Source organism: Falco biarmicus, chromosome 4 (assembly GCF_023638135.1).
Source record: "Falco biarmicus isolate bFalBia1 chromosome 4, bFalBia1.pri, whole genome shotgun sequence".
Classification (NCBI taxonomy): Eukaryota; Metazoa; Chordata; class Aves; order Falconiformes; family Falconidae; genus Falco; species Falco biarmicus.
This window is the reverse complement of record NC_079291.1, coordinates 20,064,723-20,092,367: the sequence shown is the minus strand read 5'-3', so window position 1 is coordinate 20,092,367 and position 27,645 is coordinate 20,064,723. Positions and strand designations below refer to the sequence as shown.

Below are 27,645 nucleotides of genomic sequence, written 5' to 3'. Positions count from 1 at the left end.
TTCAGTACAAAGATACACAGCATTGTGGAGTCCTTCAGTATTGGTTTCTTCCACGAAACCCACACTGCAGACAACCTTAAAAAGATACCCTCTCAGAGCTAAACAAAGTAAACTCATATCTGTCAGACCTGAAAGATGTTTTCACCAATGCCTCAGGACTGTCCACTGGTGGTAGTTCATCTGCTAAAATTTCTTCAGGAGGTCTAGGGTCACTGATGATGGTTGGCTTCGGCTTTTCCTTGAGGTTACCTGTCAGCCCACCAATAATGGTGTTCCACAAGCAGTTTTGTGATTTAGAGCCTGCAAAAAGACAGAGTGAGAAGGAAAATAAATTCACAGGCCTATCATGCAGTCTCTCAGCAGTCTGGAAAACAAAGATGATTTGTCTTTTTACCTTTGCATCACCACATTTGGGGATTAAGCCTGAAAACCTGAAATAAAGCTCAAAGTGGAAATAAGCACTAATGTTCAGGTCATTGCAAATCCCAAACTGTAATGCTTCCCATAAAAAGATTTGATTACTAAACATGGAATTTTCACGTCTAAATAAAAAACATCCTCCCCATGTTATACTTAGATTATAGCTTAGCATGTATTGACGTGGCTGTATTTTAAACCAAAGAACTAATCAAAAAACAAAGTAGCAAATACATACAATATTAATTGTTGGCTTTCTTACACTAAAGTTAACAGTGGTTAAATTCTAGATTAAAGATATAATTGAAGGACTAGTATCAGTAAGCATATTTCTTTTCTGTTGAAACTTCAGCTTTTCTCAGTAGACATTCAAATGCCAAAATATTTCTATGGATGATCTTTTAAAATGTATTTAGAAGTGTCACCGGTGCCTCTTGCATGTCATTCAGAGAACCCATCCTCATCTGTAAGTCTAGTTCCACTGACAAAGTACAATTAGCATCCTTCAGTCAGATCTCCTCCCTGCCCCCAGAATACATGACTTACATTTCATAAAACTTAATTATCTGTTTCATATTTTCAAAAATTTCCGAACAGCTTCTGAATAAATTAGGCACTTTCAAAAATCCTAGTGATACCACCACACCAAACACACATGCCACATTCTAACTTTCAAGTATAATAGAATATACATAGGTGAGTTAGCAGATCCTAAGAAAGAACAGCTAAGTACTGAAATACTGATTATTTCAGTTAAGAGATCTCCCACAACAGAGGTGCAGCAAGCATTAATCTTACTGAATTCTGAAGTAGTAAGGCATATGAACTTTGCTAGTAGTCATTCTCCATGGGCTTTTTATCAATGTGCAAAATGAAAAAAAAAAAACCAAGAACCACCAACTAAACAAAAAACAACAACCAAACCTCTGATAAATGGGATATTTCTGAAGTCAGCAACTGATTTTTAGAAGGGACTGTACAGGTAAGATTTTAAAATATTTTCCCAGCATTCAGACACAGTTATCCAGCAGAGACAATTAAGCAAGTAGTGGACCTAACACATGGATTAAGGTTGACTTTTTGTTGCAGTACACACTAAGTATGCAACAGGAAACCAAACAGAAGAGTTGTTATCCCATGTTTCCTGAGAATACGCCAGGAGAAACAACCCTGTTAGAAACAGCAATGTCTACTGCTACAGACAGGTGATGGCAGCCTTATTTTGCTCATTGTCTTAAATGTCTTGTTTTCACACAGCTTAAATCGTGCAAAGACAGATCAGCAAGAATCTTCATCTATCTTCTCCACAGCAAAATAATTTTCAGACTACTTCCCAGTTAATCAGGAAAGCTCTTAGATTACTCTGCTCTTAATTATCATAGGTATTTAATGTGCAAGAACTGTATTTACCCAGCTTTACAGGTAACCTTGAAATCCTGTGCTACAATAGCTAGAAAAATTAATTCTCACACCAGGTAGTCCAAAGCCAAGTAACATATATGCAACAGCTGCAGAAATAAATGCAACATCAATGCATCTCTATCATTCAAGGACTTGCGATGTTATGGCAATACCACTGTTTCTGTTCTTTAGACCACCACCAAAATTTCCAAAAATTTCTTAATTTTACTTGAAAAGGTAAGCATTTATTTTCCCATTCTGTAAGGGGAAATATAAAGGATGTAAGAATTTTAAATGTCCCAACCATACAGACCACCTCTGGTAGAGCCAAAAATATTGTGATTCCCCAGAATATGGGGACGACCATTTCTTTCGCAGAAGTATGGCATACTCAACACAACTGGAAACAGAAGTTTAACCATCAATAAAACAAAATAAGTTGCCATCCAGCCATATGTGCTGCACACTAAGACTGGATAGCAGGACACCAACACTGGTAGGAAAAAAAAAAGCTGCTGTGCACTATTAAAATCATATTTTATGGGAAAGAACTTTTATAATTTTGAGGTCTTCCCCTACAATTACTGCAAGGAATCTGCTGCACTTCCCAAACTCCCACCTTCTCAGCTCTGCCCTTTCTTTTATTCCGTAAGTTCTCCAGCTTGTCAAGCACAGGGCAACTACATCATCCAGGAAAAAGACATATTAGCCTTTTTCTGCACTTACTTGATACAACTAAGTAGCTCAGTATTTGTACTACCACTGAAAACCAACAGTGACAGGTAAACGAATCGCCACTGCAAACCATATAGTCACTCAAATCAAATCTTTCCTTTTTCTTTCTTTTTCTCTTTAAACAAAAACAGTGCAAGAAAAGCAAGCACTTTCTTCAGCATAAAAAGTTTTTTCCCTATGTCCTCTGCACATACACGCATACCTTTTCCTCCATCATGGATATCCATTCCATGCAGCTTTCCCCTGTGATTAGATCTAGGCTGTAGTAGACCCAGAGCCGCTTGGCTCTTCTGAAGATCAACAGCAGCAAATCAGCCAGCTGTCATGAATTAACCAACTTCACTAGAGCGATGAAATGTCATGCCCACCTGTCCTTATCAGTGTTCAGCCCGCCCACAGCTATGCCAAGGTGAAGGGTATTCAGCAAATGATGGTTTTACTTAACGGGCCTGCCTGAGCAGACACCAACCAGGAGCTTCCAACTGCCCGAAATGCTGAAAGACTGATGAATTTAAATCCCCACAAAGACTGATGGCACAGTGATACTTACAGCAAGATGACATAGTGGGATACCAGGCAGATTAACTGCTGCTAAAGACAGTAGTAACCTCTTAAATTCAGTCTCCTAAATGTCTGGAATTTGACATTTAAGGGTTCAGGAGATTGGGTAGCCCTAGCATTGAAATGAACAACACTTAATTTTAATTTCAAATCTTTATGAATAAGTGTAAACATTTGCAAAAATGCCTCTCCTCGATTCTATTGTACCTTGTCAAAGATGTTTATAGCTGAGCTAGAGGCAAAAGCAAAATAGGTTTAGGTGTTATAATTTAAAAAGCAGAACTCTTCCTAAAGAATCTGTGGGTAGGTGTTCAAATTTTCATATAGCCTAAAAATATTGTTACACTGCAAGTCTAGCTACATGCAGTACCCATAACCACACAACTACCATTCCTATTGCCTCACTTAACAACACAAGCAGCCCTTCCCTCTTTGCTCCTGAACTAAAAGGGAAACAGCTACATCCTCCAGAGAGCTGCACACAGTCCTTAGCACAGACAAGGCTTATCTGGGTTTCAGTAGGTTATTTTGCCTTTGGTTGCACGCACAGAAAGTGAGATAGGTAAATAAGGTCAGCCACAATAGGTATGGTTTAAGGGATCAATGACAGCTGAACAGTGGATCCCACTGAGATCTCTGAAGGTTTTACTGTTGACCTCAAATGGGCAGCTGTTACAGAGCAGTGGAAATTCTGTTCTCTGTTGTGAAGATGAAGGTAATAACTGTCTTTGAATTAATCATTTGAGTGAATGTGAAAGGCACGATCCAGGAAGATACCCAGTCTCTGGTTTGTGACTCCGACACAAGGGTAACAACCACAATTCTCTATGACTGCTTGAATCCTCGTGCTCAAATGCTGCAGCCTTTTCTGCTATTCAGTCAGGATGTTTCTGAACGCTTGACCTGCACTCCATTGTTTGTTTGATGAAACATGGTTTGGTAAAGTAGGTTATAGAACTCTCAGCATGTATTTGGGCATCACCCATTTAACTCATGTTAGCACGGCACATGCCTCAGACATTTCCCTCCTTTCCACAACACAGTTCCCTTTCTAATTTTCCTTCCCATTCCCACGGAGTTGTCACCTTATACTGCTCATGACCACACAGTCATCATTAATGACACCTATGAGAAGCTAGCTGGATCATTAAATCCTCAAACTTGACTTGACTCCCAGATCACTAAATTTAACTTCTAACAATGAAGGTCTGGTTTACATTTGAATTATCTCCCTTCATTCCTATATTATGCCTCTATTTCCCAGCCGGGCTTATCTAAGTGTTCCTCTCTGCATTGCATTTCTGTTACCGTCAAATAGCCTGTGGCCTTGACCTCACCTCCACACTTAATCCCACGCATGACCTATGCAATGAGGACTTGTAAGGGGGGTATCCCTGTGCTTTCATTCAGCTGACAGCCATCCGCCGGTCTGTTCTCTTCCATGTAATGCCAGGCACCCCTAAATCTGCAAATGAGGCTTAGCTGCATGGTTAAGAACCAAGATTAAAACAGGAACAGAACCTGGTCAGACCTGCACCCCTATACACATTCACCAAAATCAAGTTCTTACGAACGCCAAAACCTGAACTGAAATGTCAGCTCAGCTCCAAATGTCATGACACTGTGTTTGACCTACTGGTCAGGCAGTATTGCAGCATGAAGTCCTGGTAAGCCAGATATCCATGAACAAACCAGTACTTGGGCTGAAACTTCCAACTCAGTACCTAGTATTCAGGAGCCGTAATGGACAAAAAGTGGAGCAATAAAGACTTCAAAAGGTTTCCATTTAAATTTACACTTCTCTCCTCTGTGATTTCCTTTGCCATATGCATTTGCAGGGTTGAACCAGCCAGGACTGATTAATAAAGCCACTTTTTAAGCTTTACCCTCTACAACGTGAAGGAAAATAAACCCTAAATCAGGAATAAGGAATGCCAGTGCAATTATCTCTCAGTACTGTTCAGTCCGCTCCACCACCTTGTCAATCACTACATGCAACAGATTTCAGAGCCACTGACTGACGTTTCGCCTGCATTACGCACCTTAGCTACTTATGTGAGGTATGGCATGCTCAGAGTGCCATCCTGTGACTGTATGAAATACTGCACCACAGATGTAAATTATTTTGATGTTTTGATCTGCACCACACACGATGATGGAAAATGCCCCCCTTTTAAAGATGAGAAGGGCATTTTCCCCTGCTAAGTGATCACAAATCATCATGAAACTGCATGCATTATGAACAGGATTTCCTATCTTCATCCTTATTCCAACATATTTTGTCACATGTGTTTTTAATAATTTCACCTAAGTCAAAGTCATGGTCAGTTGGTGCTACATTACCAGATGCATCCCTTTGTTTTGTTCAAATTTGGGTCACGTTTCAAATCCCAAGCCATACCTTTTGTTCTTAACCTTGTTGTGTGAATCAAAAGGTAATGGAGGAGCTATCAGTGAGGTTTAATTACATTTTCTTGTACGCTACTTCTAAGTCTTAACCCACATCTCTTTGTAGCCACTCCAGTCAAATTCAGCTGGCTTTGCAACATTTATATTGTTATGGCTTTTTATGCTTGAAACAATAGTAAGGCCACAAAGCCTTCCATTTGTTTAAATTTGTATCAATTCTGCTCAATAAGGCAGAATTTCTGTAAGTGACTTTTCCAACTAAGTACTGTGATTCCGCAGTTTAGTACTGTAAATGAATTGCAATAACAGAGTGGACATAATGTGAGATTACAAGTTTTATTACATGTGTTTATTTCTACAGTAGATATAGAAATCAACCAGGTAAAATGAAAAAGGCTACTTACGGGCAAATCGTGAAAGTGGTCGTGCATTTTTGTCACCTGTCTCGTTCGCAACTGAAAGGAGAAAATACAGAGAAATAAAAAGGGTTACATTTAAGTGTTACATTAATATTAATGATAATACCAACTCCCATGCATATAAAGGAGAGAAGACTGTTCACAGTAACAGCATTTGAATATATATGTATAGGTAAACACACAGACAGATATATAACACTTTTTTTAATGCCACCAAATATATTGTTTGCATGTTTGTCTGTCTCGTTCAGTTTGGCTTTCAGACTCAGCAGGGAATACCACAGGCACCTGCAAACATTGTCTTGTCCCACATAATAATTGAATCATATAATTGCCCCACATTCAAGCACTAGCCATTAACACTACATAGTAATAGATGACTGTAGTCATCCTTACAAATTCTATTTTATATTGGACTCTTTTCCAAGTCCTAAATAAAATGTCATTTTTCCTGATTGCCTTAATAGTACAGTAAGAAAAAGGTAAAATTATTCCACCTATATGAAGAAATGCACTAGCAATTTTGGAAGGCCAGAGGATCATTTAATAAAAAAATTAAATTAAATTTAAGGATCTGTGCAAAGGAATCCTCTGACATTTGGAACTGCACGGGGATTTCACCTAGGACAAAAACAACCCCATACAAATCCTGCATTCTTCTGCCTCAGATTCATTCTGGCATAGCTCTCAACATTTCTGTGACCCAGCCGGTATGCAGTTAGTCAAAAGCATAAATGACTCTTTGGGGTTCTCACAATATTAAACTATAACTGAAAGAATGGGAGCATTATCAAGGACAGGAATTACCCCCCATTACTTTTTATCTTTTATAGCTAGAATAATCACGAGGAACACATAGGGAGGACAGCATATCATAAGTGCACACAGACACCTTGCCAATTCTTTGCTTTCTTTAAAACTGCTGGTTTTTAGAGACAAGACCAACCAAGCTAAGAAACCCCACAAAAGGATGCAAAATATGACTAGAACAGAGACTCACAGGTTCCTAGCGGGATGTCAACTATAATGGATTTTTTGAAACCAGGAATGACTTTTGATAAAATTTAAATCTTCTGACAAGTCTTAAGGTTGTCAGTTTAAGTTAGGCTTTATTTAAGACCAATACCCAGTGTGACTCCAGCTTTCCCTGCTTGCTCTTCAATCCTGACCTGCTGATGAAGGTGGCTGTAGCACTTACTTTAGTGAACAGCGGGACTTCTGGAACTCACCGCCTCCTTTTGCTCCCATCAGCCAGTAGATGGCGCCCTTTAAACACCGGTGCCTCCCTATCAGCCTGGAGAGGTTGGCCGGAGAGGGGGGCCCTGAGGTCCCCCAGGTCCTACAAGACACCCTTCCTTGGCTTGAGTCCATCACAGGTACCTGCAGCATAAACCCCAGCCAAGTCAGGTCTCCCGGGGCATTGCATGCAGGGACATGGGAGTGACCGCACAGTTACACAGCTCCAGAGCCAAACCTGACTCTGCCTGAGGTGATCGCAGAATCACAGAATGGTTGGGGTCAGAAGGGACCTCTGGAGATCATCTAGTCCAACCCCCTGCTCAAGCAAGTTCACCTACAGCAGGCTGCACAGGATCGCATCCAGGGTAATGGCATGGTGAACGAGAGGCTGAGGCAACCTCCGTGGGGCAGGGATCTGAATAGTTGGACCCAGCGAGATCGAGAACCATGCCAGAAAACACTGCTACAGCCAACATGTAAAGGTCAAGAGGCCAGGCTTTGCTTTTAACTCAGCAATGACAGCTTGCATGGGTAGGCTGAGAGATCGCCTGCCAGACTGGTCCCTTCGGGGGTCCCAGGTATCTCCCCATATTGAAGCAGTGCCTGGGCAAATTCGTAACATGCAGCGATGTCTGAATTAGAGCATCAAGTGAGCTATTAGATCAGTGAGGAAAGAGCCTGCTAAAAAGGGCCTTTTAACCGCGCTGTTCTCTGCTTTAGAATATACCCTCCGCTCTGGGGGCAGATGGCACTCCCTGGTCACCATGGGCTTCAGCTGCACACAAGGTCTCACCTGTGTTTCACCCTCCAGCTGGATGTTGCAACAAGAGCACTCCACCCAGCATCTGTGTTTGGGCAGCTCAGCTCCCGGGCTTACAGCATCCAACACAACAGGTGTCACCAACCCCCTCAAAAATAAGCATTTTCCAGTTCCAGGCTGCATAGATTTGTTTTCAGTTGTCAGTGTTTTCCAAACATCGGATGGTGTCATATAAGGAGTAATGCCCACCCATCTGGCATACAGTGACATGGAACAAAGGTGCAGGTAGAACAGCAATGCAATGAGCAGGACAGAAAGCACTGGGGATGCTTAACCTGCATTACTAGCAAGACTCCAGGTACAATTGAGCTAACTGCTGCCCGGGAATTGTCTGGGACCAGTGAGGGGTGTGTGTAGGTGAGATCCCAGGTTTGTTTAGCCCTGCAACCAAAAGGGGAAGGATTCAGAGCATTTCTGTGTTCACTCTGTGTGAAAATCATAGAAGATTTTACTTCATGCAGTTTTTACTGCAGAAATTCTGCATATTTACCCTACGGCTGTCTTGTAGGGGTCTTTGGAGACACAGAGAACTAACAGACCTATGTATGGGATACATGGGAAGGAAAAAAGACTTCTCCAGATAGCCTGAAATAGCCTGTTTTTATTCAAGTTTATGAGTAGTAATAAGCTTTTGGGAGAAAGCAGCTGAATCGTTGAGAGAACAAGTCATGACCCACACCAAAGATCACTTCTGGTGTTTCCAAAGATTCCCTGTACCGGTGTCTCTTCAGATATGCATATTCTTCAGCCACACTCTACCCCTATGTACGCTGAAGTCTAGGCTGATTTTCTTCTCCGATTAGGAAAACTGCAGATATTTACTTCATTCTTCTAAGTGGGTGGGACCTTCTTCCATTTCCATCCCACCATTTTTAATATTTTTTAATATATATATTAAAACGTGCAAATCTGAAGTTCTTTTCCATTCTAAGCTGGAAGCAAATAAATCTTGGTGAGGGGTACAGCAACATCCAGGTAGCTTGTAAGTAAATTTCTGTTCCTTCAGAAAGACAGCTGCAACAGGTAGGAGACATCATTCTCTAATCACCCCATTAGAGCAAAATATTCATGTGCTGTCTATGCTCTCCTGTCCAAGTAGACAGCAAAATACCAGATCTAGTCAAATTTCTTCCATTTCAGAAGTATCATGTTGTATCATAACTGCCTGGAAATCTCAAGAGCCTCTTATTGCAATTATATCTTTATAGGTATGATCAGTTCTTTGATTAATGTGGATCACTCAAATGCGAGTTCACTGGGTGCCCGCTTCCTGAGCGGGCTTCATTTTTTTAATGTCTGCCCTGTTAAAAACTGTTTCCTACAGCTTGCCACCTTTTTCTGCCAAAGGTATCGGTTTCACCAGTACGCCCCCTCAGCCAATTTAGTTTTCAAAGATCCTTTGTCTAACTTCTAGTACAGTGCAAAGAAAAACATACCACTTCGTAGTATTGACTCATCAAGACTGACAGACAATAGCACAGCATCTGTATTTTGCCATTAAGCAGCTGAGAGGCTGAAAAAAGAAAGGCAGGTATTTTTTACCCACCAGTAAACACATTCTGTCAAGGAGAATTCTTTCTTTTTTTAATCAGCCAAAGGGCGGATGAGCTTAACAATATATTTCACACTGCTAGTAAATTTGTCTGTTGGAAGAGGAAAAGTACATTAGATAAGGCGAGAACACAGATAGGTAGATAACCTTACATTGAACATGCAGTCTGAATAAACTCTGCTCTAGGACTTTTCTTTCTTTTCCCCTTCATTGCTGCACTTGGAACAGCATTCCTGTAAAAAAATCCTTGGCTTGCCCTATATCTCCTATATAACATATCTCCTGGTAATCTTTTTCATTAAAACTCACAAAAGAGGATAACAGTAATGCGACTGCTGAGACAACTGTGTGTGTCTGCTTTTTACAAGCAAATCACAGATCACCTCTAGAAACTCCAGCAGTTTTTGCTCTCAAAGACTATAAAGACATCAGATGTTTTAGAAAATTATCAAGCTCAATCTTAAAAGTAGCTTGTTTTTTATGCTTACCCATCTTATTTTAACCTATGGTTATCACCTATCATTTAATTTGTGTCAACTTATGTCCATTTGTTCTTGCACCAGCAATCCCTTTAAGCTGAAGTTACTTCTTTCTGGTGCTTAATCTTCCTCTGACTTGGGCATGGAAAGACTAACTTTCACTCTTCCATCATCATTTTGTGGACTAAACACACCAAGATAATCTAGTTTTGCCAAACAGAATAGGTATCTTCATATCCCCTCCTATATTTATTGAACCTCCTCCGTGTCAATTTATTTTCTCACAGATACTGTATGCAAACATTAAGAGGCCTTATTCTTGCCTGGTCACACATCAGTTGTGTGCTGTGACACCCCTCTCATACAATTAACAGACTCTCAGATCATAGCAGAAGGTTTTGTTATTAAGTCCTTATCTGCATGATCTTTCACTTTGCATACTGCTTCATTTCAGTTGTTGATAGACCCATCCTCTCGGTCACGTGAACCTCACAGGAGATATTCAGATCCTCCCCTGTACTGGCAAGGCATTGTGTCATCAGCAGCAACTATCAGCACTTTCCTTTTTTCTGAGTCACAGTCATTAACAAAATTCCTTCACAAGACCAATTGAACACAGGGATCTGAAGCACAATAGCACAGAAGGCAGGCTTTCCTGGTGGCTTTCTGACCCATTTAGAAAGTTCCTCATAAGAAAACCTATTCTTGGAGGATTTTAAGTCTAATAAGGAGATCAGAAAAAGCTCAGACCAAATGAATAATAGCTCATAATGAGGCAAATTCTGCTTCTGAGAGTTTTTATCCAACACTACATAAATTGCAAGCACATGAACCACACAGCCAGTGCACACATTACTAAGCCAGAGACTATTCAGACCCCTTCAGAGTCAGTCACCCAGGGTTTTCTAGAGTGCTGAATCCCAGGACCCCACAGGAAATGCCAGCAACCTCACACCATTTGAAATGCTCATGCTGTAAACATCAACAGTATAGGCAGTATAAACACACCCTATAAAACAAATCAGTAGGGTCACAAAGTTACAAGAATATGCAGCAACCTTTTGCTGATAAAAAAATACTGGATGATTTGACTGTCTCTCTGGACTTAAGGTTCTAATTAGTTACTACAATTAAGTAATAAATCAATTGGATGGATGGAAAAGGCACAATATGTGTCTCTTGGATATACCCTGAAGATCACAAAACACATTCAAAACAAGAGCTATGTTTCAAAATACTTCTGGAAAGGCAGGAAACCACTATTTTCACTTACAAGTAATAACCAAGAGCCACAAGCCATGCCACCCAGCATTTCCTGAAATAACTCCTAATGGATTTTTGTTGCTGCTGTTTGCCTGGCAACGACGTTGTACACCAAACATTGTCCTCCTCCATTAACTGAGAGAGGAACACTGTACATAACTGATGATTCATTTTCGTTATAAAAGGATTCTTACACTGTAGGTTATTTGCATCTGTGATGCGAAAGTTCCTTCTGCAGTGGAAAACACTTTGTTCCCTCAGACAACTGAAGATAGCTCCCACCTCACTCTGAAGGGACTCTGACTCCATGCACAGGTTTCTGAGCTTCTGTGTCTCTCCAACAGCCACAGAAATATTTTCCAAAGGCCAAGGTGTACCCACGGGGACTGTAACAGAGAAACAGGTGCAAAATATCTCCGCGGAAAGAAGCAAGCTATTCAATACTCTACTGAGCACCAGCCAAATTTGATTTAGAAGCAGAGATAGAAACACTGAACGTACAAACTCTGGCCCTATCGGCACCTAAAGACTGAAGGGGCCCTGATGCTGGATTTTGAAGATGAAGAAAAATAGGAGCAAACACCAGCAACTACCTGAACCAAAACCACCTTCCTTGCACCAAGGCCCACGTTAAACATACTCCTGACTTCAAAACTGAGACACAACCTTGCGTGACTTATTCAAACTTTTAACATACATTCTGTAGACTGAATATCCCCTAATTCTCCAAGTTCACAGAATAATGGCTCTGGTCACACAAGCTCCAGGCCACTCTCATTCCTAACCTCTGCCGTGCCAGTCTTCAAAGAACCAAGAGCACAGCTGCTTTGCTTCCCTGGCCATACACACACACACGTGCCTCTGGCCCACCCAGTCACCAACAGCACGTGGTTACCCGAAAAGTTGTGAATCAGGAGATGAAAGAAGACAAACTATATAAACAGATAAAACTTTTGGCTTCTGGAATGTGACTTTTTTTTTTTTTTTCTGTCCCGTCCCCAACCTGGAAGTGTCCAGGCTGATTTTCTACATTTAGCTGAGATTTCTTACTTCTGGCAGCCCTAAACAGATTGCTCATTGTAGCAAACCTACTCACATCTTTCTCCTGAGGGTAACTATATGCCTGAAAAGCTTGGCCTAGGTCATATATTTCTGCACAGTGAATCTAAGACAGATAGATGGAAATAACAAACCATGGGATTTTTAGAACAGGATCCTGCCCATATAGGCTACCATGACTTCCAGCTCACTTCATTAGAAAATACAACACATAAACAATAGCATAGTGACCAGGCACGTAACAATATCAGATATCATAGCAAGATATTCTCCTGATTGGCATACCCTCACCCACCAGCAATTCTCTGTCCTTGAGCTTCTTCACCCACTCCTCCATTGCTCATCATGCTCACCACAACTTGGAGCACTTGAGTGGAAGTACAGCCATCACTGGAGGAGCCCAAGTACGTTTGCCTCTCTCTCACGCTGCACCTCTTACCCTTTTTTAGTTACGCTTCCCCTGTACAAAGATCCGGCTACATTCCTGCATAGCTGAGAGGCCACCTTCCCCACCTAGAAGCAAGGATGCAGAACAAAGATCACTTGTGCCATTTCTTGTATTACTCCATAAGCAATTGCTGTTAGACAATGCCCAATAATCCAGTCTAACTAGGGCAGACTGGAATATAGAGGAAATCCAAGTGAAAATCTCCAGAAGCTTCTTACTTCAGTACTTTCCTTGAGACACCAGTTTTCTTTTCTCTCCACTTTTTTTTGAGTCTGGAAAAGTTATCTCTTCCTAGCAGAAGGATGGGAAACATCTGGGCCCTGGCATTGATCATCTTATCCAAGAGACATGTCCTCCATCACAAGGCTCTAAAACACAAGCTGATCACCCTGCACTTCTGGCCACCACCCAAAACTGACCACTGGATTGCACATGCTTTAGTCTGGCTCAGTTCAGCAGCTCTTGCATTTCTCAAATACTGGCTTGTCACTCATACAGCCCTCACATATAGCCACCAATTATAATGTGGTTACACATCAAGTCACATCACTCCAAAACTAGCCTCCTTGTGCAGGTAGACTCTAAAACCATAACAGCTCTGCTTTCAAGTCCTTTGTGGGTTAGCAGAAACAATCTGTTTCCCTCAGGGACACCAGGTCAAGTCCTGAGGAAGCATATACTTTACTGAACCAAGCTCACAACTTTAGGCATTTACTCAAACACTGAACATCAAGTAAGAGAATACAGATATTCTGTGCGCTCCTGTGACACCACCAAGTCACTATCTATTTTATACCTCTAGATAATGGGATGATGTCTAAACAAAAGGACAAATTTCAAGTGACTCACAGTGGACATATTTAATGGTTCAAAGCTGCACCAGGGAAGGTTCAGACTTGACATGAGGAAACATTTCTTTACCCTGAAGTAGGCAGGCAGTTGCACTCCATGGTCATTGTAGGTCCCTTCCAGCTGAATTATTCTATGCTATGCTATCCTTCTTCCCATCTCCTCCTTTTCCAAGCAGTACAGGCTGAAGAAATCTCTGATGACATTTCTCCCCAGCCCTGCACTAGCAGAAGGCATTGACTGGGTAACCATGCCCCAGCCCAGACACTGGCTGTCACCTTGTGGGAAGCAGACCTGTGCCTCCTGATGGGGGTGAGAGCTCTGGATTCTCTCGAGATAACCAGACCACCTAAATAACTTTGCAAAAAGCAAGTGTCAAGTGCAGCTCTTGAAAGTCTTCTGTGCTTAGACAGTTGAGCTGGGTCTCCACAGGATGGCAAACCTCCACGTGTGACACTAGCGAGGCTCAAAGATCAAGCCCTCGGGCTGATGCAGGACATGCTCCTCAACTAAACGGCTGCAAATCCTTGGGAGGCGAGCAGTGCCTGTTCGTGTCCCCATGGGTGGCTTTTTTTTCCTTCTCATTTCCAGAAATGCCTGATCTGTTTCCTATAGAAAAACATTCTGAAACAAAAGATCTCAGAAGAACAGTACTCCATGAGAAAGAAGGTCCATCTGGCCCAACACGCCGTCTCCAAAGCAGCCAAGCAGCACTGTCCAAAGGAGAGCCCACGACCAGTGCGGGTCTACTTCTGCCAGGGTCCTAGAGGTGCTTAGAAGCCTCAATGGCTGGGACCAGCCTCTCTTGGGACCCCCAGTGCCCCCATCTCCTGCCAAGGGCGCAGGGGACATAGCTCAGCCTGGGCCCTTCAGTCCCTGCCCGGGCCATGCTGTAGGTGTGCCCGTGCCTGCCCCTGTCTCCTGGCTGGGCCTGGGCCCTGCCCTGAGGAGCTGCTCTCCTGCAGGGACCCCTCAGGCCTCCGTCACAGCTCGTCACGCAGAACTCCAGGCACAACGTGGCGTAACGCTTCTGTTCTGTTGTGTTGTATTCCTCACACTCACCACGAGTCAAATACCGACGAGACTTATTTCACTGAAAAGCTGGGGGGGTTCCGCTCCAAAAGCACTTTCAAGGACACATAGTGCAAAGGTTACAAGGGGAAACAGGGTATTCTGTTGTTCTGAATCCCTTTCAGAGCCGATGGTCACAAGCAGTGACACAATGCGCATGTGCAGCCAGAGCAGGCTGACGCGTTCCTCAGTTTAGCTTGCAAAAGCATCCCTTGCCGTCTGGCAAAGGCACGGAGCTGCAGAAAGTAGCAGCAGGGACCCAGGCCAAGGAGTCCCCATTTTCTGAGTGAGGTGAAGAATGAGGATCAGGACCAACCCCACATGAAAGAAGAAGAAGAAACGTGTGGCACCTTTGGTTACTTTCCAAAGTATGACAGGTACCAATCACAAGCACACTTTTTGTCTTCAGAAACGTGCTCCGCCGCTGTGCTTCTTGGCCAGGGATGCACGGGAAGCGCCCTCGTGCCTGCCCTGCGCTTGCCTTGCAGGCAGGGAGAGCTGACAAGGGGCAGCTCCTGATGGGGCAGCGAGCCTGGAGCCCTGCCAAGCAGAGGCTGTTCTGCACAAGCGAGAAGCCCTGGGGAAACGGAGCCGAGGGCAGAGCAGAGCTGGCTCCTGCCAAGGCTTGTGATGGGCAAGAGAGCCAGAGCGCCAGGGCACGGGGGTGCCTCGGAGATGCAAGTGCAGCAGGCGAGAACCTGGCCGAAAGGGCTCGGAGGAGCCCTGACAAGAGGCTGTGCTCAGTGCGACAGAGGACAACAAGCAACTCCTGGGGGGACCACACTGGGCGCCCCTCCCCAGGAGCCCCAAAAGCTTCCTCCCCCCGGATGCGGGGCACGAGGGCCACCTTCGTGGAGCACGAGCAGCGGGCACCCAGCCAGAATGGCCCAAAGGAGCCCTGGCCAGGGGCCCTGCGCGGTGCTGCAGAGGCAGGCAAAAAACCCCCGGGGCGGGACGCTTGGTAGCCCACCGCGGGGGAAAAAAAGCCTTCCTCCCCCCAGCTGCAGGGCACGAGAGGCCACCTTCGCGGGGCACCAGCAGCAGGCGGTGACCTGGCCCGAGGGACCCGAGGAGCCCTGACAAGTGGTCACGCTCAGTGCTGCAGAGGAAGGCGAAAAACCCCCGGGGGCCAGTGCCAATGTGCCCCGGGGGAAAATTCCTTCCTGACCCCAGGCAGCGCTGGCGATCGGCTGTTCCCTGAGCATGTGAGCGGGACCGGCCTCCTCGTCCCACGGGCTGGGCACGCCTCCCGGGAGATGCCAAGCCTCTCCCTCTGACCTGGAGCCATCGCAGGGGCTTCCAAGAGTGACCAAATGCCCCCGGCCCGATCTCCTTAGGGGGCAAGACTCCTGCTGGCACCTGATGGGACACCAGTGGGTGCTCCAAAGCTCCGGGACCCCTGGCAATACCGCTGCATCTTGTTTCTTACGGCTGCTGCCCCTGGCTCCACGGGCATGAGGACGGCGAGCCCTGCGGCGCTCCTCAAGAAGGCGTTCCCGTGGTGTTGCCACCGCTGTCCAGCTGAGAAGGCCCGACAGCCTCGGGCACCCCCAGGGGTGGGTGGTTCTTCTCCTCTCCTGAGGGGCTGCTGTCTGTTCCCCGAAGGCTGAAACAACATCTCCACCCATCGGATGGGCTTTGGCCGTGGCCCTGCCGGGAGCTGCCCTTGCAGGGAAAAAGCTCCAGCAGCCTCGTCCAGGCTCCAGGCTCCCTCCCTCAGCCCCCAGGGAATTCCATGATTCCCTCGAGGGCTCCCTCTCGGGTGTCTTCAGGCCGGTGCCAGGCCAGCTCTGGCAGGGCGACCCGGGACGATGCCCCTTTTATACTCCCCCGGGGCACTGTGACAGCGCGTTGCCGGGTGACGGCGCTGTGACTTGGGGTAACACGGGGGTGACACATTGCCCCATGCGCAGCCCCACCCCCGCCCAGCACCCTTGGGAGGAAGGGCCCAGGGGGCTGTCCCTGCCCTCGGTGGCCATGCACGGGGCACAGCTGATGGGTGTCCCTGACGCCTCCTCTGCCACTCGGCTCCCGAGGACAAACCCCGGGCTGTTCCTCCTCTCTCAGGCTGTGGCAGGGACCGTCCCTGCAGCCCAGAGCCCAGCCCTGTCACCGTCCCCTCTCTGCGCCAGAGCCGACGTCCATGTGGCCCTGCAGCCAGAAGGACCAGGGACTTGATCTGCCTGGGCACAAAGCCTTTTCCAGGATATAGCAGGAGATGGGTTCAGCAGCTGCAGGCTGGAGGAAAGCCAAAGTGTGACCAGAGCCATAGGTTGGGACGGATGGTGCCAACAGATCGCCATGGTAATAAGAGAGGCTTTGACAAGTGAGTGGAGGTTGAACTGACATGGTGGAAAGGTTGGTGGAAAAGACCCTAGAACATTTGGGTCTGTGCCCAAAGCACAGCCAGGCAAACAACAACATTTATAAACTGCAAAAATAGCCCATTGCTGCTGTGGCTGTCACATCCCCGTGTCCTACTGAAACCGAGCTGCACAGCCCCTCTGTGAAACACACACGTTGGCCATGTTTGTACAGGATGTAAATGCGCTTCAGGCACAGGGTAGGACATTCAGAGCTCATCTGTCACTTTAACCTAAGAGTTATTTGCCTACCTCTATTTGTGGGAGGATGTTTAGATCTTACCTAAACCCTGGCAATTCTCCTTTTCCTTTAGGATTTAGCACTTGAAGTACTGAAAAACTAAGGAAGGTGCTGTTCTTGTTGTTTTGTCTGTTGGTGCCAAAATTGGTTTGTTTGTTTTCAAAAAAAAGCATGAAGGGTGGAGCCTGAGAGTTGTGTTAAGGGGGCTTTTGCCCATCAGTAGCCTGATTGTGTCCAGCTCCACACAGTCCCCACCAGCAGATCCAGCTCTCCACTGGCTGGGCAGCAGATGGACTGTGTGAGTGGGCTCCAAATATGAAGCCGGGGGTGTCAGTCCAGTCACTTTCAAAAAGGATGTCTGCCTCCCAGGGACAAAAGCATCCACAGCTGCCATTAACTGAGCTTCCTTTTGGGAAGTTTCATGGAAGAAAGTGCCCAGTCACCCCAGATACTGAAAAATCTACAAGAGGCAAAACACTGTGTGTTGCAGTTCATGGCACTGCCGCCTCTGGGGTTATGCTTTACTCTCCAGGCGTGTGAATAAAGGTTGATGAGGATTTGTTCAATGAATTCTGCAGGCATTTAGTCAAGAGGAAGGTTCTTGCTGGCAACGCTGATAGGGGTAAGGGGGTGGCTGGCCAGGTGGCCATCTGGTACTAAAAGGCAACTGCCATATACATCTGTAAGATAATTGCCAAGAAGGACTGAAGATTCTGCTTTTTATACACTCACCTGAAGCCACCTGTGAATACCAGTGTGATGAAATTACTGATGTTATTCAGATACACAGGAACTTTTTTAATTAAGAAAGGAAATTATGAAAAACAGTCTTCTAACACACACACAATAATGAGTTTGCAAAATTTGTGCAAGGAGTGCAGAGAGCTGCCAGACTGTCTTCTCAGTTAAAGAATCTCAACATTTTGGTGCAAGCTCAGTGTGATGAGACAGGCTCTTGCATGTGTCCCAATGTGGATCTGAGAGATCAGCAGGCAGAGCAAGACTAGAGATGAATTCCCTTGCCATGAGTGCCCCTCACCCAGAAGGCTTTGAGGGAAAAGACTTTAAGGAGCAAGGCCTTTCAACGACATGGGATTGATGAGGAAAAACCTACACTTTGAGTTACACTTCAAAAAATGCACTGTCTACCAGTTTGTTAAGACCATGCTTCCCTCTCTGCTAAGGGCCACACAAGGCAAACGCATGCTGACACAGCACATCTTGAAACAATTAGCTATAGCTGTACTAACCGATTGCTGTACTGTGTGGGATGCAATCCTGTACCTTGGCCCCACCATTCATAAAGGCTGTGAAGGTCCTTGACTGAATCCCAGGGAGAGCACCAAAGCTGGTGAAGGGGCTGGAAGGCATGGCCTCTGAGGAGCGGCTGGGGACATGGGGCTTGTCTAGTTTGGAGGGAAGGAGGCTGAGGGGCGACCTCACTGCTCTCTGCAGCTGCCTGAGGAGGGAGGTGGAGAGGGACGAGCTGAGCTCTGCTCCCTGGAACCCACTGCCAGGGCGTGTGGGAGCAGCTCAAAGCTGCGTCTGCCAGGGGAGGTTTGGACTTGGCATGACGAAACATTTCTTTACCAAGAGGGTGGTCAAACTCTGGAACAGGCTTTCTAGGGAAGCGGTCGATGCCTGTATTGGGTTTGCGTGGCTAGGTTTTGGTATCGGGGGGGCTACGGGGGTGGCTTCTATGAGAAGCTGCTATAAACTTCCTGCATGTCCAATGGAGCCAATGCCAGCTGGCTCCAAAACAGACTTGCCACTAGCCAAGGCCAAGCCCATCAGTGATGGTGGTAGCATCTCTGCGATAGCATATTTAAGAAGGTGAAAAAAAAACCCTGGGCAACAAATTGCAGTGGGAGAATGAGAACATGTCAGAGCAGCAGCTCTGCAGACACCCAGGTCAGTGCAGAAGGAAGGGCAGGAGGGGCTCCAGGCATCAGAGCAGAGATTCCACTGCAGCCCCTCGTGAGGCAGGCTGTCCCCCTTAGTCCAAGGAGGTTAATGGTGAAGCAGATCCACCTGCAGCCCGTGGAGGACCCCATGCCAGAGCAGTGGGATGCCTGAAGGAGGCTATGACCCTGTGGGAAGCCCACACCAAAGCAGGGTTTGCTGGCAGCACCCGTGGCCCCGTGGAGAGAGGAGTTCACATTGGATCGGGTTTGCTGGCAGAACGTGTGACCCCACAGGGGACCCACACTGGAGCAATCCATTCCTGAGGGACTGCAACCCATGGAAGGGATCCACACTGGAGCAGTTCATGAAGCAATGTAGCTCACGCGAACTCACACTGGAGAAGTTCATGGAGAACAGTCTTCCATGGGAGGGACCCTGTGCTGGAGCAGGGGAAGAGCATGAGCAGTCTTCCTCCCAGAGGAAGGAGCAGCAGAGACAACGTGATGAAACTGACCAAAACCATTCCCCGGCCCCCTGCGCTGCTCAGGGGGAAAAGGTAGACAATTCAGGAGTGAAGTTGAGCCTTGGAAGAAGGGAGGGGTGGGGGGAAGGTGTTTTTAAGTTTTGGGTTTATTTCTCACTATCCTACTCTGATGTGAATGGTAATAAATTAATTTCCCCAAGTTGATTCTCTTTGGCCTGTGACAGTAATTGCAGAGTGACCTCCCTGTCCTTATCTCAATCCATGAGCTTTTCATTACGTTTTCTCTCCCCTGACCAGTTGAGAAGGGGAGTGATAAAGCGGCTTTGGTGGGCACCTGATGTCTACAGCCAGGGTGAAGCTACCACAATGCCCCAAGCCTACCCATGTTTCAGAGGCATTTAGACAATGCCCTTAATACCATGCTTAAACTTTTGGTCAGGCAGTTGGACTAGACAGGGGTCCTCAAACTTTTTAACCAGGGGGCCGGCACGTGGATGAAGTGGCAGGCAGTCATCTGCGGCTGCTTGGTTCCCCCCCCCGCCCCCCCCCCCCCCCCCCGTGAGATGGGGGCAGGGGGGGTCTGTAAATACCAGGGGCCAGATTGAGGACCCTGGGGGGCCGTGTCCAGCCCACAGGTCATAGTTTGAGGACCCCTGGACTAGACAGTCATTCTAGGTCCCTTCCAACTGAACAATGCTATTCTAACTAAGAACATGAACAGAGAAAAAGCAGCAGTTTCTCCCACTTTGTTGAAATTTGACAAAGAAAATTAAAAATGCCTTGCCCGAAGTGCACAGCAGTTAAGCAACTGGATTTCAAAAGGGTGTTTTGGCAGTCGAAGAAGTTACACTGCCAACAGAGCTGTTTAGAAAAAAAGGATGGATTCTAAGGAGGATGTGTGAAGGGCCCTACATAAGTGTTTTTAAAGAGTCTGTTTGTTTGAAAGCTAAGGCTCTTTCAGCTTGGGTGCCTCTTAGTTTTACCATGAAAACTTACTATTTCTTGGAGGAAACCAGGACTTGTACAAATTAAGTTGAAAACTCAGCTTCCTATTTAAAAATGCCTTTAAGGAAAATGTACAATCAGACCACAACTGGGCAATGGCATTAGTTCCTAAGTTAATCTGAGATGAACACCAGTTCACAAGGAAGCTATCTACTTGATTGTCTGATTTATAAAATGTCAGCTGGTATGCAAAAGCTCAGATTGAAACCCATGCTACCAACACCTTTAAGACACCTCTTTTGCACATTCTCTAACACTTCATGAAATGAGCTTGCATACATGTTACCAACTCCAAGTCAGCACCAATTCTTTTCATAAAAATAACCTGCTGTGATGCCTGAGTAATCATAGTTAAATCATACCATCACTTACATACAGTTCTGTAACAATATTCGTCTAGAGGTTCTGATACAATAGAGCTTCTTTATGTAATAGCTAACATTAACACACTTCGATAAGTAACAAACACTTAGATCGATATACTTTTCCAGGGGAAAATATTTTAAACATTGTACATTAGTATAAATAAAAAGGCAAAAGCCCTTCAAGTCTGGAGGAAGATTAAAAAGTGCTTCTTTACAAGAGGGTTTTCGTCCACTCTTACTTAAGTCAGCTGGAGAGATCTGAATAAAGCTGTAGTTCCTTCTCCCACCTTACTCTGATCATTCACTGAGATCCCATGCTTAGTACTGCTCCCAAACAGTTTCCACTGAGGCTGGATCAACTGTCAGATGCTACAATTATTTATAAACTTAAGCTCCTAACCTCTCCTGTCATTTCCACATCCATTTTTTTCCCTTCTTAATAATGCAGGAATCATAACCAGAAATAACTCTCCAGTCCATTAACAAACTAAACACAGCACAGACTCATAGAAGTACACAGATGACTGTCATTACATCTGCCTTCGTATTACCTCAGCACAGTAAAAATACCTGCCCATAGCAGATATTCATGTTGAATTTATTAGCATTTTCATTCCAGTAAACACATTATGAAACAATGTTATTGTGGTAGGAGGAAGCCAGCAAGGAAGACTGCTTTGCTGCTATATTAATACCTTATGTCATAGCACAATAATCCTGCGCTCTACAGAGTCTCAGACTGGTCCATTGGGGAAATTAAAAAATAATAAAAAAAAGTATATGGCTTTAAAAGGCTTGCAGTATTGGGTCAAAAATGCCACAGACATAGTAGCAAATCCTTGAAATAACATAAACCTACCATGCTGGTCCCAGTCTATCAAATCCACATTCACCATGGGCAGACCAGGGCTCTGTGCTGTGCCTGGCTAATTCAACAGCAGGGCACCCTGCGTGGCAGAACTGGTAATCCTCAAATGTAGCGTTATAGAAGATGAGACCAACGGTACAGAGGCTTTTGTTAAACTCAGTGTAAGAAAAGGATTGTACCTTCGTGAGCTTCAAAAGAATTTCTACAAAATATTCAATATTTCTGCAATTACTTCAGGAGATAGTTTTAGAGTGACTCCTAACAGAACTTTCAGATGCCTTTAGGAATAATAAAGGACTCCAGCAATCTCTCTTCCACATATGCAGTGTCTAGAAAGCACACCTGAGAAACAGAGGAAAACTGGAGTGAGGAGATGGGAAAGTCGATAACATTATTCAGGGTAGCAACTCTCATTCAACCAGATCAAGCCTGGCACAGTGTTAGCAGAGGTGTGGAATAGATGCGAAAGCCCCAGACATTTTGGGCCAGTGGGTAACACTATGGGATATAAACGAGAAGATTGCACTCATTTTTTTCACAACACAATAAAAAGTGACATTAAAACTATCAAATCCACCAGACCAAAAAGATTTCCATCCTACTCAAGTTATGAGAGGGAAAAATCCTCTTAGGAGACTGAAAGAGATGTACTTTCTAAACATGAACACCTATTGCTCCCAGGCCCGTTGTTCAAAACTTCTGTCGTCAGTTTATTTTCTCCCATGGGTCTCCTCCAATTCAGTAGATGTCACTTCAGTGAAAATCACAACACAAAGCTGACATTTATTGAAGACAGGCAGGGCCACATAAACTCTGTGTGGCACCGCATACAAATCTAAACGTTATCCTTACTCACAAATTCCCATTCAGTTCAGTGAACGCAGAACTGCCTCTGAGGTGTGGGTATGATACAGAGAAAATTCTGCTTTCAGTTGCACCTAAGAACAGGCTTGCAGAGGTGCAGGTGGGAAGCCTGCTGAAAACAAAGGGGTTGTGTGGGAGTCAAGGAAAGCAGAATTTGCTTTCCATCACCTAGAAAAGGAGCATCTTTTCTACCGCACAAATTACACCCACCTTTAGAACTGCTGCTGCTTAATTGCAGTTCCACTAATTTACAGTTTTCTGTGCATCAATGAGCCAGTTCTATTCAGAGAGAAAAGCGGTATCACTGCTGAGAGCTCAAGCTAATTTTTCTGTATTCCATCATATGGGGGGTGGGGGGGGAAACAAAAGCCCTCAACAAGAAGAGAGAGAAACTGTTCAGTTTCATCGCTCCACTACCATCCCATGAGGTTCTGTTTTTTGAACATACAATCAAAAGTATATTCTAGGTGTATCCAGATTCAAAAGTACCTCCTGCAATACCATGAACCTATGACAATCCCCCACCGAAACACACCCACAGCTCACCAAGTACCAGGGGTGTTCCCATCTAGGTTGTCAGCCTATTAAGGAAAAGGATGACATCACATTGTGAGCATCCAGACCTTAACTCCTCTAAAGGTCAAGAGCATTTACATCCATGCCCTGACTCCTACATTCCCAAGAGAGATTTCAAAATGTTTGTGTATTTCCTGGAGTTCACGGTTGGTGACCATGTAGCAGATGCCAAGAAAGGCCACCAAAGACTTGCAAGCCCTGTCTGAAATAATTTGTGCTGCCCTTTGCATAATGTTTCATAATGCTCCTTCTCCAAATCAAAGGGGGTTTTCACGTTGTCTATCATAGCATATGTCTCCAGCAAGAACCAAATACAAACAATGTGGTGTTTCGCAGTCTAGGACATAGTTTTTAAAATGCGGTTCCTGGATTTTGCTACACTCAGGCATCTGGCCATCCATTGTGGTAATAACTATGTGGAAAGAAAAGGCTGCTTTTCATACTGGGAGACAACACGTAGCATTTTCACAATTCACAGGGCTTCTGTATCAGGAAGAAATTAAAAGGACGTGAATCAACTGGCAAAAGCCCTCATTTCCTCACTTGGTGAGGCCTCCCCAGCAGCAACCCAGTGCTATCTGACCAACAGCTGCTCCCACACAGGGCTCAGCCCCTCTCTCCACAGCTTTTGGAACACCTTTTACCCCTCTTCTTCACCCCTGCTGTCTCCTGGCAACATGTGGAGCAACTCAAAATGTTTTGCTTACAACACAGAGAAAAACAAGCAAAGAAGAAAAAAACCCAGGGGAAATAAATGTTGCCACTGACCAGAGAAGCAGACCCAGGAGAACTGTGTTCCCTCTGGCAAAAAGCCTGCGGACAGCAGCCCTTTGCCAGCCCCCCTGTGCTGATGCACCATGGCTGGGGACGCCCCTGGCTCAGCAGGACAACAGGGGCTTGCAGGGTGCCCACTGGCTGTCTGAGGGGCTTTCTGCACCCTTGGGCAGGCTGGGCATGTGGAGGGACTGGCAGATCCCCTGTTGGGGGGCAACGGGGCTGTAGCCCAAGGTGGTGGGTGGGCAGAGTGGGCAGCAGTCCTGGTGGCCACTCCAGGCTGGCTGGTGGCTGTGCCAACCTGCCCAGCAGCTCATGCTTGGCAGCTGCCTGGGAGGGACCACCCTGACTGTGTTGCCTAAACTCCCGAATGATTGAATTCTGATTCAGTGTTTAATCACACATTAAATCTGTGCACAAAGTTTAGATCAAGCTGACCCTCTAATGTCATCAAAATTGATGGATGAATGGATCAAGGGAGTCAGCCTCAGGAAACCAAGACCAGATGGAGAAAAGAACATTGTTACCTAAATTACGCAAAGAGAAGCCTCCAAGTGAGAAAGTTCTGTCCGCAAGAGGAGGCAAGCTGACAAGATGCTGCAATCCACAGAAAATTAGTTGAAAATAGGACAAAGATGATTGTGGTAATGGTAGATCTTGACCTCCAACTCAAATAGCCCCCCCCAAAAAGAGGGCAAACCCTGCTTGGGAAGCATGTGTCATTAGTAAAAAGTTTCAGTAGTGCTATCTGAGGATGTGCACTAATTTGCATTAGAAGCAAGAAACTTGTAACTAATCCTGTGCATGAATGAAAATGAACACATAATGTACTATGAATGTGCAAGTACTCTGTTGTATGTAACGTGTGCCCTCAAGTAACTTGGTGTGCATGTTAAAAGGAAAAATCCCCCATGCACCCAGCACTGCAATAAACCCATGCTGGCTTTCTAAACAATCATTTGGTTCGGAGAGTTTTCCTGCTTGCAATTTTTGGTAACAGCAGAGCTCCCCACCAGGAAAGCTGCTGCCAAAGTGGAAGGCTGCAAAGAGAATCCCTCCCCTCCTGAGTCTCCATCTGGTGGGGTCCCTCAGACAGCAAGTGGAGGAGGGCATCAGCAAGCAGGATATGCTGTACTTGGGAGGAGGAACAAGCAATAGTGCATTATTTGAGACTTTGTAAGGAGAAATACTAGGACCCCCATGGTGCTGACCTCTCAGGACTGCTCCGGGATGTCACAGGAAGGCTGCCACACTGGTTAAAAGCACGGACTACTATCCCCTGCTCCTTTTCCATGTGAGCACCATGACATGGTAAAGCAAAACCGAGGCAAGATCAAGGAGAACTTCAGAGCCTTGGGGGCACAACTGAAGGGGACAGGTGCCCAAGTGATCGCCTCTGTGTTGCCAGTCAGTGATGTGGGTGTAGGCTGAAGAGGTCTTCAGATACATAAGCGGCAAGCAGAAGCACAGGGAAGACACAGGCCCATTGCTAAACAGGGCAGGGAAACTAGTTCCTAGTAATGCTGACAAGGCAGAGATCTCTACCTGCTTTGCCTCTGTCTTCAACCACATAAGTAGACCCCTGATCACAGGATCAAATAGCCCCAACATGTACTGGCTCACCAGTAGCAGAGGAAGGGTTGGTCTGCAGCCTCTTCCAAGGGCTCAACCCACACAAATCTGTGGGCCTGGAGGGAATCTACCCCAGGGTGATAAAAGAAGTAGCCAACATTGTTGCAAGGCCACCATCTATGATATTTGAAAAATCGTGGAGATCGAGGGATATCCCTGATGCCTGGAAGGGGCGAAATGTCACACCCATCTGCAAGAAGGGACCAAAAGAGGACCCAGGAAACTACAGGCCCATTAGTCTTAATCCATTCCCTGGGAAAATAATGGAACAAGTCCGCCTAGAAACTATCACAAACCAAATTAAGCAGGTGATGGAGAAAAGCCAGCACAGGTTTGCCAAAAGCAAATCACACCAGACTAACCTGATCACCTTCTACAGCAAAATAACATCTTGTGTTCCATGGTGAGAGCAGTGGGTGTTGTTTACCTGGACAAAGCATTCCATGTGTTTTCCCACAGCCTTCTCCTGGCCAAGTTGGCAAGATACAGACTGGATGGGTGGTCTGTAAGGTGGGTAGAAAATTGGTTCACAGGCCATAATCAGAGCACAGTGGTCAATGGTTTTTACTCAGGCTGGCAGCCTGTTGCAGGTGAGGTCCCCTAGGCATCAATACCAGGCCCCATGCTGTTGAACATCTTCATAAATGATCTGCACAATGGGATTGAAAGCACCTACACCAAGTTTGCTGATGACACTAAACTGGGTAGTGAGGTGGACACGTAGGAAGGAAGAGCTAGCTTACAGAGACACCTGGCCAGGCTGAAAAAGCAGGCTAGCAAGAAATGTGTAAAGTTAAACAAAGAGAATTGCTAAGTCCTGCACCTGAGACACCATAACCAAACATGCAAGCCCAGTACAGGCTAGGATCTGTGTGGCTGGGGAGCGGCCTTGCTGAAAGGGATCTGGTGGACAAGCTGAAAGTCAGTCAGCAGCGTGCTGCTGCAGCAATGAAGGCAAATCTGATCCTGGGCTGCATCTGCAGGGACATTATGGGCAGAGATGGGGACAAAATCATCCCACTCAGCACTTACCAGGCTGCACCTGGAGTACCATGTCCAGCTCTGGTCCTTGCAATTCAATAATGCAGACAGAATGGAGAGGGTCCAAAGAAGGACCATGAAGACCAAAGGGCTTGGATAACCTGCTGCATGAGGACAGACTGAAGGATTTATCTCCTTTCTACCTGCAGAAAAGAAGGCTCAGGGGTGACCTCATCACAGTATTCCACTACTTGAAGGGCAGCTACAAAGAGGATGGAGGCTCTCTTTACAAGGAGCCAGATAGGGTAGACAAGGGACAACAGGCAGAAGCTGCACCAGGAGAGGTTTCATCTTGATATAAGAAGTTTTTTTACTGTAAGAACAATCTCTGGAACAACCTCCCCAGGGACATGGTTGAGACCCCATCACTAGAGGTTTTCAAGATGCAGCTAGACAGGATTATCTAGGCTCCCTTTCTCACAAAAGGCTGGACCAGGTGATCTTTCTTTTCCAGCCTGAGCTGAAAAAAAAATAAAATATCCGTAACACCACTATGCTTGCAGTAACAGCCTCACTGTACCCACAGCACAGCACAGGAAGTGGCAGGCCTTTCCCACCCACCTAACCCTCTGTGTTACCTAAGGTCACATTCTTCCCAAGAAAATAGTTAAGGGGAGGACAAAAATAGCAATCATTTTTCAGGTCCATAAAAGTAGACTGGACTTTTAATCTCGAGGCTTTTGTGAAGCTGCCTTATTATGACATAAGCAGTATCCCTGGATTCAGGCCAGGATGTAGGCACAATAATTCAGGAGGAAATCTAGTCTTAAAACTTGACACCCTTAAAAACTTCCAAAAAGCAATT

At 45.6% G+C, this 27,645-nt stretch overlaps 1 protein-coding gene across 3 annotated transcripts in view; it reads right to left on the bottom strand.

Moving 5' to 3' along the window:
• The window catches only part of LOC130148136 (dual specificity calcium/calmodulin-dependent 3',5'-cyclic nucleotide phosphodiesterase 1C-like), a 371,754-nt gene that overhangs the window by 261,444 nt on the left and 82,665 nt on the right, over positions 1-27,645 (bottom strand). For all 3 annotated transcript variants that reach the window (XM_056336358.1, XM_056336351.1, XM_056336357.1), the window contains exons 2-3: positions 5,928-5,978; positions 129-300 (exon numbers count right to left, since the gene is read on the bottom strand). Coding sequence is in view for 2 of the 3 variants with exons in the window: in XM_056336351.1 (XP_056192326.1) it covers positions 129-300; positions 5,928-5,978 (223 nt within the window). In the remaining variant the exon portion in view is untranslated. The remainder of the gene's footprint in view (positions 1-128; positions 301-5,927; positions 5,979-27,645) is intronic.